This window comes from Asterias amurensis, chromosome 15 (assembly GCF_032118995.1).
Source record: "Asterias amurensis chromosome 15, ASM3211899v1".
Classification (NCBI taxonomy): domain Eukaryota; kingdom Metazoa; phylum Echinodermata; class Asteroidea; order Forcipulatida; family Asteriidae; genus Asterias; species Asterias amurensis.
The window spans coordinates 6,828,029-6,845,785 of NC_092662.1; the positions used below are offsets into that span (position 1 = coordinate 6,828,029).

Consider the following 17,757-nt stretch of genomic DNA (forward strand, 5'->3'; position numbering starts at 1 on the left):
TGTTATGATGGGAATCCTGACTTGTTTTGTGTTGGGAATCCTGACTTGTTTTGTGTTGGGAATCCTGACTAGTTTTGTGTTGGGAACCCTGACTTGTTGTGTTTGGGAATCCTGACTTGTTTTGTGTTTGGAATCCTGACTTGTGTTATGTTGGGAATCCTGACTTGTTGTGTTTTGGGAATCCTGACTTTTTTTGTGTTGGGAATCCTGACTTGTTGTGTTTTGGGAATCCTGACTTGTGTTATGTTGGGAATCCTGACTAGTTTTGTGTTGGGAACCCTGACTTGTTGTGTTTTGGGAATCCTGACTTGTGTTATGTTGGGAATCCTGACTTGTTTTATGTTGGGAATCCTGACTAGTTTTGTGTTGGGAACCGTGACTTGTTGTGTTTTGGGAATCCTGACTTGTTTTGTGTTGGGAATCCTGACTTGTGTTATGTTGGGAATCCTGACTTGTTGTGTTTTGGGAATCCTGACTTGTTTTGTGTTGGGAACCCTGACTTGTTGTGTTTTGGGAATCCTGACTTGTTTTGTGTTGGGAATCTTGACTTGTTTTGTGTTGGGAATCTTGACTTGTTTTGTGTTGGAAATCTTGACTTGTTTTGTGTTGGGTATCCTGACTTGTTTTGTGTTGTGAGGGCACCTCGGTGTATCGAGCAGTGCGTTACAAACGCAGTTACAAACAACATTGGCCTGTAGGCCCACTTCAAATCACAGCCAATCGCGATCGCTTTGTGCTCCACACCGATGCTGTTTTATGTAATAATTCCGTAGTATTTTAATTTTAATTTAACAAAAAACACGCTCATTATTTTGTGCTACCACTTGACCATTTGAAGCACAGGTAATTTCGCCTGTACATCGTCAATGTATGAACATAGTGATTTCCCGAGAGAACAATTAGCTTGCTCACAAAAATTGGTCAATGTGAATAAGATTTAAGAAAATAATTGTAGTTGGATTGATTGAGAAGCCTTCAGATTTGGGTTTGACACAAATACACACTTTCGCCATTAGGCAGGTGTGTTAAATTATAAAAGAGTACATGTAAATAGAAAATGGTAATTTTAAGATTTTCCAAGAAAGTAAGAGCAATAGTCTTAAACATGATGACAAACTCGACCTCAAACGAGATCATGTATATTTACATTAAATTGCTTTTTGAAATTTAGTGAAACAAATAATGTGAACATTTTGCTGAAAAGGTTTTTTTCAATTACAGTTAGTTATTTACGCATTCAAAAAAAAAAATCAAGATTAGCTCCTTGCAAAATAAGTGTTTTTATGTTTGTGCTACAGGGATTGAATCTGTCAAATGCTACATGTGGCATGGGTTAGCCTTGCAGTGGGATTCTCGACAGTTTGGCATACCTTGATGCTGGTACCAGTGGTACGTAACAGGCCTTAGTATATACATGACATGTATAATACCCTACGAGTGCAGCCTGTGATAACGACGCATGCGTTGACTGGTCCACGTTTTGATCAGCTTCAAGTTCACGACGGTTAGGATCAAAATGTGCTTTGTGACATGTTAGGTAAGAAACGTAGTAGTGGTGTTTCCTATAATAACGCTATGCGGTGAGGTGACATACAGGCGCCGTGTGTGTGTGTGTTTGGCCTATCCAACGTTATTACACAGTTGATGAACTCATTTGTAAAATAAAACCTGTTATAATAATGGAAACTGCATCAATGGAGTGAGATCGTGATATTTGACATCAACGTGGCACGTTGTTAATATTGTATCGATTGGGTTGAGACAAGAAACGGTACTGAACAACAAAGTTGACCCTGAATTGTGACATCTTTGACACAACATCTCATCACGTTTCATACCCGCGAAAAACACGATAATTAAAAAGTTCATACGCGAAGCAAACAAAAACAAAGCCAACAATAACTAACAATTTGATAGTGTATAGTTATTGGCAGAACAGCTTGAAGCGGCATGTTTCGAATTAAGTCCATAAAAGAGCAAAGGGATCGTCAGGCAGCTCGGAACCGGCTGGATTCGATTAAAGAGAAGGAAAAAGATGGATCTGCTGCTTACGGAGCTGCCGAGGCGCCTGTAGATGAAGAATTCATCTTGAGAAGGTCGTCTACAAGACGGGTGAGTAACATTGCTGTATTGCTTTAACTACTGTTCCAATACACTACTGATGTAATTGATTATACTTATCATCAACTATAAACACAAAATATATAAAACACCACTGCCTAACCCCACCCCCCCAAAAAAAAAATACAAAATTAAATTAAAACAATAAAAAAATGCTTAAAGACATTGACACTATTGGTAATTGTCAAAGACCAGTCGTCTCACTTGGTGTATCTCAACATATACATAAACCTGTGAAAAATTGAGCTCGATTGGTCGTCGGAGTTGTGAGATAACTATGAAAGAAAAAGCACCCTTGTCACTCGAAGTTGGGTGCTTTCAGATGCTTATTTCGAGAACTCAAATTCTAAATCTGAGGTCTCGAAATCAAATTCATGTAAAATAACTTATTTCTTGAAAACTACTCCACTTTAAAGGGAGCCGTTTCTCACAATGTTTTATACTATCAACCTCTCCCCATTACTCGTTACTAAGTAAGGTTTTATGCTAATAGTTATTTTGAGTAATTACCAATAGTGTCTACTGCCGTTAATTAAGTGCCTTAATTATAATTTCATCAATTTGTTGATTGAATCAATATATGTATGTAAAACAACACTGTATTAGATATTATATATTTCGGTTTTTTTTCTTTCCATAATGCCATAAACGTTAGGGAGCCATCATGAAGTATGGAAGCTAAATGTGAACTAAACAATTTGACTCGTTAGTGAGACGATGGGTGTCGGGAAATAAGATATGACCCCACATCATTACCCTTCATTGTACAGTTACCTTGCATCAACTATTGATTAACTTTAGTAGCACTGATTACAATATTGTCTTTGCTACTTGGAAATAAAGTAAAGGCGGAGGCATTTATCAAGGCCTTCACTGCGGCAGTATCATCTTGTAGTAATTATTTCTTACAAGGTGAAATATCACCAATATCTTGTGAGAATTATAAGACTCAATGTCTGGTAGCGTATTGCTCAGTTACACAAACAGTCTCAAAACACATGGTTAAACGATATTTCTGAATCATACAAATCGTTATCTAAAAAGAAATGTGATTGCAAGTGCTGCTGTGCCGGAGCTCTACAAATATTTGGATAAAAAAAAACGTACTTTCAAAATTCGACTTTATATTGCCATTTTACAAGTTTTGCCTGAACTGTGGGCTTAAATTTCAAATATCAACAAAGATATTGGCAAACATGAACTAAGTTGAATACATACTATCAAATAAATAAACGTAATATCTGAGGACGAAAGACTAAAATTCTCGCGATAGCCATGACTGCACGTGTTATTGTATTTGCTCTAGTGACTAAAGAACTTTGTTTCTCTATATAGTAAGGTTTGCGTAACACCATGTAATGACTATCTCTGATGAGTCGGGGTGGTTCTGAAAAGAACCGTTGGTTTCAATTCGACGTTTCGATCAGTATGCTGTGATCGTCTTCTGGAGAAAGTTTCAAATCCTACTTAACTTTTGTTCTCCTTGTAAATTAAAAGAGAAGGCTACGTGATAGTTTTTAATGAGCACATCTCTCTCTTGTTTAGAGAAAATAACTCCCAATAAATTACGGTCAGGTGTTGACATATTATTACATGTTACAACAATCTGAACACTAATTTAGTTAGATGTGATTTATTTGATAATTGACGAATCACACCGCGTCATTCCGTGATTTCAGGAAGTGATTGTTGGATGGGTGATATTCAAACATTTTATGATGTCGACCAAAAATGGTACCTCTAGGATATTTTGTATAAATCAGCGGCCTTCAATAAATCCCGCCGATGTTTGTTACGTAAGATTATTTTAATCACTCTTCACGCTGTGACCATTAATTATTAAATTGGGAACTTGCTGCCAAGTGATGTGGCTAATACCAACGTAAACTTATGTCTCAATTCTTAATAAAACAACAACTTACTTCTATAGGATTTGAGGCATTGCATGGTGAGGTATCAATATATATTTGGTGTGCGGTAACACCATGTGTGTATCTACTTGCCAGGTAGAGTTTCCCCTAGCATCTTTCACATTATCAGCCCAATTTAAAGCTAAAAATTCGCAACCAAGCAACGATTAATACACTGCTCGTTAACTAAGATTGTACTACCGTTCTTTTTGTCTATTTATGAAGGAATTGTAAACATGCTGGTAGATAATACCGCAACAAATGTGTTCTACTTTATACAACACGTCATACTTGTTTACGCGTATATTAATTATGGGGTGATCCTAATTGTCTTCCTTTCTTGGAAGAAGTACTTAATATACATTGTTCCGGTGCTCTTGGAGTTTACTACTCATCTCTTCCAATGGCGTAGGCCTACCCTACTGTTTTACCCATGTGGAGTCCAGTACTCTACCTATTGTCATTTTGATGGAAGATGTGTCCTGTTGCCCATTTCAATTTTCCACTTGTAAGTAGCTGTGGCCTGTCATGTAGTTTGGTCTTACTTGTTTGTATTTAATGGTTAAAAGCACTGGACACAATTGGTAATTACTTAAAATAATTGTTAGCAGAAACACGTATTCGGTAACGTGCAATGGAGAGCTGTTGATAGTATAAAACATTGTGAGAAACGGCTCCCTCCGAAGTAACGTAGTTTTTGAGAAAGAAGAAGTTTCCAACTAATATATTTGAATTGAATTCGAGACCTCTTGAATTCGAGACCTCAGCGGCATCTGAAAGCGCACAACTTGTGCGATAATGGTGTTTTTCTTCCATATATCTCACAGCGTCGACGACCAATTGAGCTCAAACTTTCACAGGTTTGTTATTTTATGCATGTGTTGAGATGCACCAAGTGAGAAGACTGGTCTTTGACAATTACCAATAGTGTCCAGTGTCTTTAAGATACCATTACGATTAATGAGTTTAAGAATGTTCGAGGCAAGCTTGAAGAGTTACCTTTTAGGATATGACTTTGTCATAAGCCTCTTATACTTCGTTATTTGCAACTCTGATATGGTAAAAGAAGTAGCCTAGGCCCTACCGCTTTGTATATCGATATTATAATAGAGATGCAAGCAGATTTGTTTGGATTTGTCCTACCGCTTTGTATATCGATGTATATAAAGATGCAGGCAGATTTGTTTAGATGTGTCACTGTCAGAGAGAGTCCTATAGCGTTTTGAGTGAAACCATTGCTCCGTTTTTAATCACCAAAGAGCTCTTGTTTAAAGCAACAAGGACAAACACAATCTCTTATCTGTCCCATCAAACCTGTGGGCAGATATAACACAAGACGTGACTCTGTCCTTCAATTTGCAATTATACTTCCAGGAATTACTGTAGACGTTTAGTCTTTTAGTGAAAACTGTAGATGCAGAAGGAAACACCAAGTTGTGAAATATTGTTTGCTTAACTTTTCAAGACTGAGATTTGAAAATCGATTGATTGAAATGTAGAGTATTAAAGAGATAAGCATGTATCGGGAAAACTTGGCTCTAAAGTAGGTTTACTGCCAGCACAATTCTCATCGTTTTGGTTAGTTAAAATTTTCCTTTCGAACACTGTTTTGTTCCCTTTCTCGGTCAAAGCTAATTCAGATTTAGGGTTATCTTTGGTTGGTAGTTATGTGTTCAGAATATATACACATTGTTCAATGGAAACATCTAATTACGTTAAAGACGTCAAAAGCTTGTGCCGTTTTCCCTGGTACCCACTCACACCATTACACAAGAATCGTTTTTTGATTGGTCACTGTAGAAACGCGGGAAAAGTGTTTGCAGCACGTGTGTCAAGCTATCTATATTTTTTTTAATGGGGGGGGGGGGGTATAGTAATGAGTCTATCTTTGGGAACGTGCAGGGAGTTTAAAACAAGTTTTATGTAAGGTGCACATTTTCACGGCATCCGAGGCCTTGGAGTTGAATTTTCTGCAACGTACATTAGAGAGTGATTTGAACACTTTCACGTGGTCAGAATGCAGTTAAGATTGTGTTTAGAAAGGCCATGTTAGTATAAGCATGTCCACCTTTGGTTGAACTTGGATTGGTCCGTGTGTATGTATGCCAACAGTGTCCCATAAATGGGTCACGAATTTTGTCAGGATGGTACTGTAAAATACAGAAGGATAAGATGATCGAATGTTATATTGAACTTTCATTGAAGGTTGCCGAAAATCATAGGCCTATGGCCGACCATACACAACCAACAAATTTGGCCAGTGCCTGGTTTCTTCTTCCAACTACACACCACAAATTTGGCCAGTGCTGGCTTCTTCTTCTAACTATACACACCATAAATTTGGCCAGTACCTGGCTTCTTCCTCCAATTACACACAATAGAAATAAACTTTCTTGTTAACCTTTCGTAAATAGTACATCAGACACAGAGGTATTTAATTGAAAATGAAAAAGGTTTAAGTCAACTATCCAAATAGCTAAGAGTCACTCAAGAAGTGCACATAGCAGATAAAGGACTGTGATTATTAAAGAAGATGAACTAGATGATCATAGAGCGTGTCTCCGGTGCCTGCTGGTCACGTACATGGCGCACCCGAGCCTGCCTTTCATGGTTGTTTCAATGCCGTACTGATCGCAAATTCCCCCCCTCCATTCGCTCAATGCCACATGACAGCAGTTGTTAGGTCGAGATGTCTTGAAGTCCTTTAGGGTAGCAGTTGTCCTCGCTGCGTGCTTGGTCGACCATGCCTTCACCAGCTGTTTTCATTACATGTCAAACATTTTATGAAGAATTTAACAGTGTTCATTTGAGTAGGCTATACATTTGTTTATACAAAATATTTCATCAAAATGATAGTTTTCATTTTGATTGACGGAAATCAAGTTTGAAAGACACTAGTTGTCTTCAAGTAAGGTCACGGCCTTTCCTTGGTTTATGCTTGCTTGGATGTGTACATTTGAGGTTGACGTGCCGATGAAACCTACTAAATTTTACAATAAAGCGTTACCATAGTATTTGGATGGAGACGATCAAGAACAACTCGTTGTGTCTAGAGTATTGATGTTAGGTTTTTGTGTAAATCTTGCAAAAACTTAAGTAATTTTGAGGGGTTTAATTAAACAAAAATCTTCAAAGATAGGTTCTGTGTTTATGACGAGACACCTAACCTTTAAACTTGAAAGACTTGGATCAACACTGACCAGATTATTGACATTGTCTTGATGCCTGTCCCAGTGGCGTCAACAATTGGTGTTGTTGTTGTTGTTGTTGTTGCTTGGATTACAAAAAAAATCAAACAATTTAAACCAAGTAATTTCATTATATTCGAAGAATGTCCGACTATTGGAGGTATTTGGCCCCACATATTCTGACGGTCGTGTGTGATAACATCGTGTTATATTGATATTTGAATAATATCAGTATCAGCTATACGCACGGTTTATTTTACAGGGAGCAAGGTCAGAGTGGGGCTATACCACTGATGATGTATAACATATGACTAATTACCATAATGAATGATGAGTAACTTGTTTATACCAGACCTTCATGAATTCCTTCCCTATCCTATCACCATGCATATGTTCTATGCCTGGTGCCTCAGGTTATGTGTGTTTCTTATGGACAAATACATACAAAGTAGAGCACACGCTTCTATTATTATGCATTACGGCCACGTCTTAATGTGGGATCGCTATGGCATTGACTACTGTGTATAATGTGCCTCTCCATTTAGCCAAGATACAGAACTCTGATTTAATATAGCTTTTAAAATATTACTTTGGATGGATTGATACTTCAGAGGCTGAAATTAATTTATTGAAGTATTAAATGATGAATTCGGTATAAAGTTATTAGTGTAAGATTTGATTATACTGCAAATCAAAATTCTGCTTTTATGAAAAGAAAAAATACACACAAAAACTCAGCAGTGCATTGTTATTATAAATAATAATAAAAAATAATTTATTGATGTCATATTGCGCTCTATGCAGGACCAGCCTGTTCGAGGGCGCATAACAGTAAAAATGGCATAAGACAATTAGATATGTAGTAAACAGTTTATAAAAGTACACCAGTGAAGAGTATAAGAAAAATACAAACAAACAATGTAGGGACACCGACAGATCCAAACAAAGTACAAGAGTTGTTCGATCGGTCAGAAACAACTGCTTTAACTCTTGCTTTAAAAGTAGTATTCAGAGGAGGACACTTGGTTGCTTGAGTACCGGAGGGCTGAAATCATTTCTTAAAGGCAGTAGACACTGTTGGTAATTACTCAAAATAATTATTAGCATAAAACCTTACTTGGTAACGAGTAATGGGGAGAGGTTGATGGTATAAAATATTGTGAGAAATGGCTCCCTCTGAAAGGACATAGTTTTCGAGAAAAAAAGTAATTTTCCACGAATTTGATTTCGAGACCTCAGAATTAAATGTTGAGGTCCCGAAAACAAGCATCTGAAAGCACACAACTTTGTGTGACAAGGGTGGTTTTTTCTTCCATTGTTATCATGCAACTTCGACGCCCAATTGAGTTCAAATTTTCACAGGTTTTTTATTTTTATGCATACATGTACGTTGAGATACACCAAGTGAGCAGACTGGTCTTTGACAATTAAGTGTCCATGTCTTTAAAGTAGTATTCAGAGGATACTTGGTTTGGTTGTTGAATACCGCAGGGTTGAAATCATTTTAGTCAGCATCGTGCAATAGTTTTACACTATACAAATATTGTGATGTTGCACCGCCTGCCCAAGGGAGTAGGCCGTTTTTATTCATGAAAAACATTCTCAAGACTATCAAGATGTGACTCATGATGTGAAGCACTTTAAAATGGGCATTTATGGTTTAAGTGGAAACATTTTAACATTCAGTCTATTTTTGTATGTAAATGTCATTCGTGCAATTGCCCCCGTACAGGCATTGCGGACGATGAAGATACGCACAGGGCATGCGTTATGTAAATTTCATTGTACCATTACCAAGATTGGTCTTTGATGGTATCTTTAGAGGTTAGTGCCAACGGACGTAGTTTACCCCCGGTTTATTTTGAGATGGCATTTAGCTCATTGATATCTCAGCTTGTGTGCTTGTTAGTGCTATACATTAAACGTGATCCACATTTTCCATTGCTGTCGATGTTTAAGCAAGTCTTTTTCTTGTCATGCTTGGCAGTTTCTGATATCATAACTTGGTTCTTAGCGTCGTAACAATCAAGCGTATTTAATCTCTACTTTTATTAATTCGATTAATATTTTATCCCTCCTAAGTAACTACAAATTTTTGGGAGATACTATATCAGTGTATACACACTTAAAGGCAGTGGACACTCTTGGTAATTACTCAAAACAATTGATAGCATTAAAACTTACTTGCTTGCGAGCAATAAAGAGATGCAAAAGAAACCACTCCATCTGAAGTTACATAGTGTTTTAGAAAGAAGTAATTTCTCACTATGGTCTCGAATCCAAGGTATCTCAAAGCACACAACTTCGTGTGCCAAGGTTTTTTTTTCTTCCATTAGTCTCTCGCAACTACGACGACCACTTGAGTTCAAATTTTCACAGGTTTGATATTGTGTGCATATGTTTAGATACGTCAAGTGAGAAGACTTTTTTTTGGACAATTACCGAAGGTGTTCAGTGTCTTTAACATATCACTGATTGTCGTTGCTAAAATACTACCCTCTTTGTATGTGTATGAGTTATATATGGTCCATTAAACTAGCTCCTTTGCCTGCCTGTCCCTTGTGCTTTGCATTGTTTATAGTTGCCGACTATCCAGAAACTTAATCACATAAATTTAAACAATGCAGTTTTTCATCTTGATTGCTTTATAGGCAACCATCATATCAATTTCGTTAAAACAATATACAGAAATAGGGTACCCTTAAAAGGATTTGGGTACATTTTGTAACACAAACACAATGTCCACATATTTACATTAAACTTACACCGTTTGAAAAAAATGATAGCAGAAAGCTTGCCTTAAAGTATTACTAGCTGAGGTGCTGTAGTTTTTGAGAAATTAGTAAAACAATGTCACGAAATATACGTTTGACATGCTAAAATAATGTTCGTCTTTAGAGACAAAAATAATATTCGTGACTTGTTTTACCCATTTCTCAAAAACTGCAGCACCACAGCAACTATCATTGTCCTCAAACTGTGCAACTTTAATGTGAATCTTTGGACATAGTGTTTTGTGACAGTGTCCCGCAAAAAGTACCCAGACCCTTTAAAAGAGACCTATGAGAAGTTTGTCGAGATGTAGTTTCGAAATGATTTTCGATCCATGTTTAGTTTGGAGGTCTATAAGATGTGAAAGTCATCTTGAAGTCGAGTGAAGTGTTGTCTAATGAAGAATCACTCTGTATGTGTGTACCCCCTACCTCAACTGTACAGGGTGCCTTGTAGATCTCATTTCTCCTCTACCAGCTGCTATGTAAGACAGCTGTGTTCTTAACACTCTCAGCGTGCATCTTAAACAAAGTTCTTCTTGAGTTAGCGGGTAGTATTAAGAGACAGCTCCACTGTATATCCGTCAAATTCCTGTAATAATTGACATTGCAATTACATTTCAATGTTTAACGGTCAGTTACTGTTTCTATATTAATTATTATGAGTTGGACGTGGCCTCTTGATGTACGGTAGATGAGTTAAGGTTAATTCATCAATGGGTAAATTGAGCTCATTCTATCTGTCATGACTCCTTGTAGTTCAATGATCAGCTAGGAATAGGTTTGTTCGTCCAGCACATTCAGTGACATGTCCATTACATGTATTTGAATCTTTTAACACCACTGATTTAGCACTTTATCTAAAGTCACACAGATCCGTATGAAACCAGTTGATAATATAGGAACAAATGTTCATATTTTGTTTTAAGAACATTTGAAAATTGATAGATGTTTTATTTATTTATTATTGACCGGTAAACTGTTTCAAGAGGTTATACAACGACTTTTAAGTGATGTGTGGAGCTTTGCATGGTGTGAGTAATACGAATCAAGGTATTTTCTCCTGAAGACGAGCAGATTATATTGTTCGAAACTTCGAGACCTAGCTTGCTCTTTTTAGAGATAACACTCTAACAAGAGTGATTGAAATGCGTTGTACCCGCAAGTTTACTATTTATTTATAGTTTAGTCGTAAATCTATTCTTGCAATCTGCTAGCTACTTACGAGTAAAGTAAACCATTGTCAGGAGGAGGTGCCCGTAAAAATGTTTTCTATCTCAATATTTGTGGACAAGTATTCCGCGAATTCTTAAAGACAGTCAGTTTTAGTGGAACGTGACGTCACATAACGAGAACATTGTGTGGTTAGAGAGCCTGGTGATGATGACGTCATATAGGAACCCCCCAGTGTGGAGAGTTGATCCATGGGTGACTTTCATACTGTGAGGATTTATTCTTAGGAATATCGTGTCCTGATATAGGATTGCCCACTACGTAAAAAAATAATACGCAAATTAGAGTATAGCTTAAAGGCAGTGGACACTTTTGGTTTATACTTTAAATAATTGTTAGCAAAAAACTTAAGCAAAGGAGAGCTGTTTATAGTATAAACATTGTGATCAGATCAGATAAGACATAATATGGTCGATAAATATCATTTCATTGTTATGGTTATAAATCTTTAGTTGAAATTAGATACTTTATCTATGCAGGCCTTGTCGTATGTTCTCTCTGAATCTAATAACATAGTCAGGAAAGATCGTTAATGCCGTGACACTTGTGTCCTTAAGCAAGACACATAACCATTGCTTCGTCCTTCGGATGGGACGTAAAGCCGTTGGTCCCATGTGTTGTGTAAACGCATGTAAAAGAACCCAGTGCACTTATCGAAAAGAGAAGGGGTTCGGCCCGGTGTTCCTGGCAGGATTGGCAGCATATTGCGCCACAGCACCTTGTAAACAATTACATGGTGCTTAAGGATTAGGTCTTATATCTCAAAATTCGCCCCACTCATTGCAGTAATAATACCTGGCGCTTTGTATCCTTTGGCAAAAGGCGCGTTATAAATACGGTTATTATTATTATTATTAGAAACTGAAGATGAAAATTGTTTACGATTTAAACAATATATTATGATTTATTGCACCGTAAATGTATTTTCCAAACTATAAGCAGAGGCTACATGGATATGTTGGGGGAAAGTAATATATTTTCAAAGAAAATGAGAAGCAATAAATCTCATTCCAATTTCAACATGACGTTCGCTGGCATTTTAAGTTTTGAACGCGGGTCAACTGTCAACAAACTTTCATCTTCCTTGAAGATGCTGCGTGTATATCAATGGCCACTTTCGTAAAATTCTACAATAAATTCTCGAACTGCAGGTTTATAAAGGCAGAGTTCACGTTTGGTAATTGTCAAAGACCAGTATCCTCACAATGATAGTGTGTCACAAGTATGCATAAAAATCAACCCTGAATCAATTGGTCAATTGGTCAATGAAGTTGCAAGAAAATATAAATGAATAAAATTAAAACCACCTTTAATGTATAATGTGTGCATTCAGATGCCCGAAAAAGGCTTCATGCCTAAAGACTTTCTCAAATTGTATGTTTTGTGTGGGCAAAATAACCTGTTTCTCTATAACTACATTACTTAAAATGGGGTCATTTCTACAACTGTTTTTTTTATCAATATTCTCCGGTGCTCTTTACTAACTAAGTTTGTGTAATTACCTAAGGTATACCATCCCTATCGTTTTCATTAATTATAAAGACACACCGGAATGAAAACTTGTATGGTCCCAATAAGTGTCTTTCAAATTAAAACAAAGCACACATACAAATCTAATTTTGAAAAACGTTGACTGTTGATCGACCAGTTCTTTAGCAGATTTAAGCCTTTTACCACCACCATGAATTCCTCTAGTTTTATTGACAGCTCGTTATTATGATTATCTTGAATGATGAATTTACTTCCGAACTCGACGGCATATTGCATGCATGGGGTGTGATTGGATAGAATGAATTATGTAAAAATGGGCTGGAATTGACTTGTAAATAATTGCCCAGTCCTCTGTCTTGTTGTCGGCTTGGCCTTTTAGATGTCTTTACTCTCGGCTTGGCTTTAAGATATCTTGATATTCTGTGATGTCATTGTCAGCTGCCGACTTGTGTTTGACCGGACTTTGATTTTTAGGGGCCGTATCGGAGGAAACTTTGAATTGAATCAGTGGGTTGTAAGAGTATTGAATGTCCGTCTATTGGTACTTGCACTTTATGGCGGTGCAGATGAGACAGGTGGTACTGAGGAATCTCTAATAAGACATCAAAATCTAGTCTCATGTCATTAAGAACAAATCAAACTTAAAGGGCAAGATGAATCTCTAATAAGACATCAAAGCCTAGTCTCATGTCATTAAGAACAAATCAACCTTAAAGGGCAAGATGAATCCTAATAAGACATCAAAACCTAGTCTCATGTCATTAAGAACAAATCAACCTTAAAGGGCAAGATGAATCTCTAATAAGACATCAAAACCTAGTCTCATGTCATTAAGAACAAGTCAAACTTAAAGGGGAAATGTCAATACAACTCAAGTAAAGGGTGATTTGCGTTACTATGGTATACCGGTATCTGTGCAAAGTCATAGGTAATTGTGTTCATTATGTTTGGCTCAGTGTTATAGTTATATTGTTGCCTTAATTTGTTGTAGAATAAGTTATTCAATTGCCTTTGTGATTTACAATCGTTGTGATTTAGTCACATTATTCAGTTATACTCATGAATGTCTCCTTGAAATTGGAATGTGTGGCTTTCACGCCCCGGTTTTCCAGTCCAATACCGAAAATTAAATTGTCTGAATAAATAAATAAATAACCCATTACATATTCTCCCACCGAGCTCATAAATGAGCTTGATATCCTGTGTTTTTGAGAATACATTTTCTACAATGTTGCTTTCATATTGGTCAGTTCGAGTTACATTGTTAAAAGAGTAAAGAGTGCAATAATTTAAGGACGAATGTCAGATTGAGCGCCGACATGCAGCCCACAAAGCCCGTGCTTAAAGGCAGTGATGGACACTATTGGTATTTACGTAATAGCATAAAACCTTACTTGGTAACGAGTAACGGGGAGAGGTTGATGGTATAAAACAGCCTGTGAGAAACGGCTCCCTCTGAAACGTAGTTTTTGAGAAAGAATTAATTTTCCACAAATTCGATTTCGAGAGCTCAGAATTAGAGTTTGAGATTTCGAAATCAAGCATCTGAAAGCACACAACTTCGTGTGACAAGGGTGTTTTTTTCTTGCATTTCTCACAACTTCGACGACCAATTGAGCTCAAATTTTCACAGGTTTGTTATTTTATGTACATGTTGAGATGAAGAAGACTGGTCTTTGACCAAGGTGTCCAGTGTCTTTAACAGTATCCTCAGTGTTAGTTAAGTAGATATTTACCAGGCACACTTATAAGACTGAATTCAGGTTGAAGTATACAGGTTGAAGTATAAACAACAATAATAACGTCAATGAAACCACATTTTGCTTTGGTTAGATATGTACTTTTTAAACGTTTCACTTATTGTATGTAATTTTCTTAATCTTTTGCAACTTTTACTGTCATGCACCCTCGAACAGGCTGGTCCTGAAGAGAGCGCAATATAAGATCAATGACTTATTATTACTATTATGTTGTGACTTGTAAAAAGCACATTATTTGTTAAAGCAAGACACAGATCCCAGTATTAACTCATTTTAATCTAAGACGTAGACCCTAAGGGTCTTGGGTCTCATTCAGCCTCAAGGAGACACATCATGCATCATTCACAGATCAATCGGCCTCATGAGACCACGATTCTCCACAACCCTTGGGACCCCAAATACCTCACAGATGATGGCATTATGGTTTTTGGATATTAAAGGGTCTCTATAATAGCCAAATTGCTGCTATTTGTAGTTAAGTCGAGATCCATTGCTGTGTATTAAATCAAATACAAGGCCATTTTAGGACCACTGTGTCACACAAAATAGATTGTTTATGTATGGTTGTTACCACTAAGCTAGGTTTGTTAACCATCTATCAACATCACTGGACACTGAATGTAGGCATATATTTGACTAATAACTCTAATACTATTCATTCGACAACTGTATTTATCAGAATGATTGTCAAGTTGGAAAAGTGTTAAAGAAAGGATTGAATTCATGATCAATTTAGTTTCTTATTGGTTGAGATCCTTCATTATGTAGACATGGTTGTTTCCTAAGCTCCCCTCTCCCAGTCAGCTATCTTTAAAGGCAGTGGACACTGTTGGTAATTACTCAACATAGTTACTATCTTATAACCGTACGAGTAATGGGAGAGGTTGATCGTACAAAACATTGTGAGAAACGGTTCCCTCCGAAGTAACGTAGTTTTCGAGAAAGAGGTAATTTTCCACGAATTTGATTTCGAGGCCTCAGAATTGGATTTTGCGGTCTCGAAATCAAGCATCTGATGAGCACACAACTTCGTGTGACAAGGGTGTTTTTTCTTTCATTTATACTATCTCGCAACTTCGACGACCAATTGAGTTCAAATTTTCACAGGTTTGTTATGTTATGCATATGTTGAGATACACGAAGTGAGACGACTGGTCTTTGACAATTATCAAAGATGTCCAGTGCCTTTAAGTAAACGGTTCTTGACTTGTCGTATATGGTAGAGATTATCGTGCCTACATTCCCAGCCAACCACAAGGTGGGAGTTACGAGAACCAATGGGTCTACTACTACACTGCAGTTATTTTTTTTTCAATACCACGTGAATTTTTGAGACATCATAAAGTGTAGACCGAGAACGTCCAAATATGGATAAAGCCAAACCACGGCGAACTTGGCAATCTGAGAAGTGGAGGAATTTATCTTTATCTGAAGGCTGGTCTTTTTCTCATTCTTATAAGATGATCGTATTTGATAATTTCTTATTTTGTTCATATCGTACAAACATTTATTAGTTTACCGTATGCTTTATGCTTCCTGTCAGCTTTTCAATTGTTATAAGATAAATCAATCATAGAAACCGTTTGAAAGAGAAAGGACACGTGGCTTTCAAATCAGTGTATAGTTCTACTCTAAAAAGATGAGCTCCTACAATAAATAACAGTTACGAATAACTACCGAATCATGACATCATATGAACCTCGTAGCATCCATTGACCCAAGATGTCCGAAAGGGTAAAAGAATACCACAGTTGCGTGGCTGCCCCCATCAACTATAAATACATATCACTTATAATCAGATCATAAGAGATAATTTCATGCCAACATTCTTACCTCCTTTATATTGGTTAGTTATGACCTTTGAATCTTTGCAGTCAGAACTCGACAGGGTTTCTGTACTTTGAATTGATAACTGGATATGATTGAGATGGTTTCCTGTCGATCCATGCATAACCAAGATAGGCCCTATCTACCAAGCAAACGGAGCAAGGAAACGAAGCAAGGAATGTATTGGTTTGAAGGACCTTCATGAAATGGAATGGTCACGAATGCATGCACAGAGACTTCAGTAGCAACTGTTTGTCTGTTAAAGTCAGACGATCATTTTACAGTCAGATGCCATAAGGACAAAGCTCTCTACCACTCGTGTTAAATGGTCATACTGCTGATCACAATTTTGCCCTAACCCTTAACCATGACAAACTGATTTAAAAATCACCAATACTGGCTATCAAATAAACCGTCAATGCTCAACTATTAAAACCACGCGTCAAAGTTGGATATTGGCGTATAGTGGAAACTGGTAGTAATTACTCAAAACAATTATTAGCGAACAATTAACTCGGTAGCGAGCAATGGAGAGCTGTTGATATAGTATAACACATTGTGAGAAACGGCTCCCTCTGAAGTAACGCAGTTTTTGAGAAAGAAGTAATATCTCAGTAAATTATTTGAATTGATTTTGAGACCTCAGCTAAGGTATATTTTGAACTTGTTTTATGTTTAAACTATAGTTAAAGGAGTTCAGGCCATCGTTTTCATACATTACTTGTATTTTTTTCAATGGAACAATTTATACAAATTGACCCATTTGAGTTGCTGTTTTTATTCTGGATTTTATATCTCGTTTTCTAGGAATGATATTGTTGTGTAGACTGTTGAAAAAAACCACACCTGAATTATCGATTTAGTTTATTCAGACGAGATAATTGAGGAGCCTTTTATCCATTACTTATGGTCGACAACCTTAATTGATAGTTTGGGCCCAAACATCTATACAGAACCATGCAATTAGTTTACTCAAATTGAAACGATTTTTGTTATCACAAGTTAATGAGGCGTGATCGAGTTAGTGAGGTATAGTTTGTACTATAAATGTTTATTGGTTTATGTAATGTATACTGTTATCTACAAATACTTACATCATATCGGGCAATCGTAATGTTTCTTCATCTACTGTCCAGTAAGGAATTTATGGGGTTTTGGCTTGAAATACTAAACAAGAAGAGGACAAAACTTAGCCTTGGGTTCAAGGATTAATCGGAAGATCTCTTGAGAAATATATGTAAACAAAAAATTAGTAAAAAAAAAATTAGTAAGAAAACTATACATAATATCCCCATTGATATTTCTGTAGTAATTTTGTATTTTGTTTGTTATTGTACACTGAATTGATCAATTTCTCTTTCAAGACACTGGACACTATTAGTAATTGTCGAAGGCCAATCACAACATCTGCGTAAAATAACAAAACTGTGAACATTTGAGCTCAATTGGTCGTCCA

The 17,757-nt window shown here is 36.7% G+C and overlaps 1 protein-coding gene across 1 annotated transcript in view; it reads left to right on the forward strand.

The window, feature by feature from the left end:
• The window catches only part of LOC139948290 (transient receptor potential-gamma protein-like), a 101,004-nt gene that overhangs the window by 1,363 nt on the left and 81,884 nt on the right, over positions 1 to 17,757 (forward strand). The window contains exon 2 of the mRNA XM_071946393.1: positions 1,299 to 2,112. Within this exon, the coding sequence (XP_071802494.1) occupies positions 1,951 to 2,112 (162 nt within the window). The 5' untranslated portion in view covers positions 1,299 to 1,950. The remainder of the gene's footprint in view (positions 1 to 1,298; positions 2,113 to 17,757) is intronic.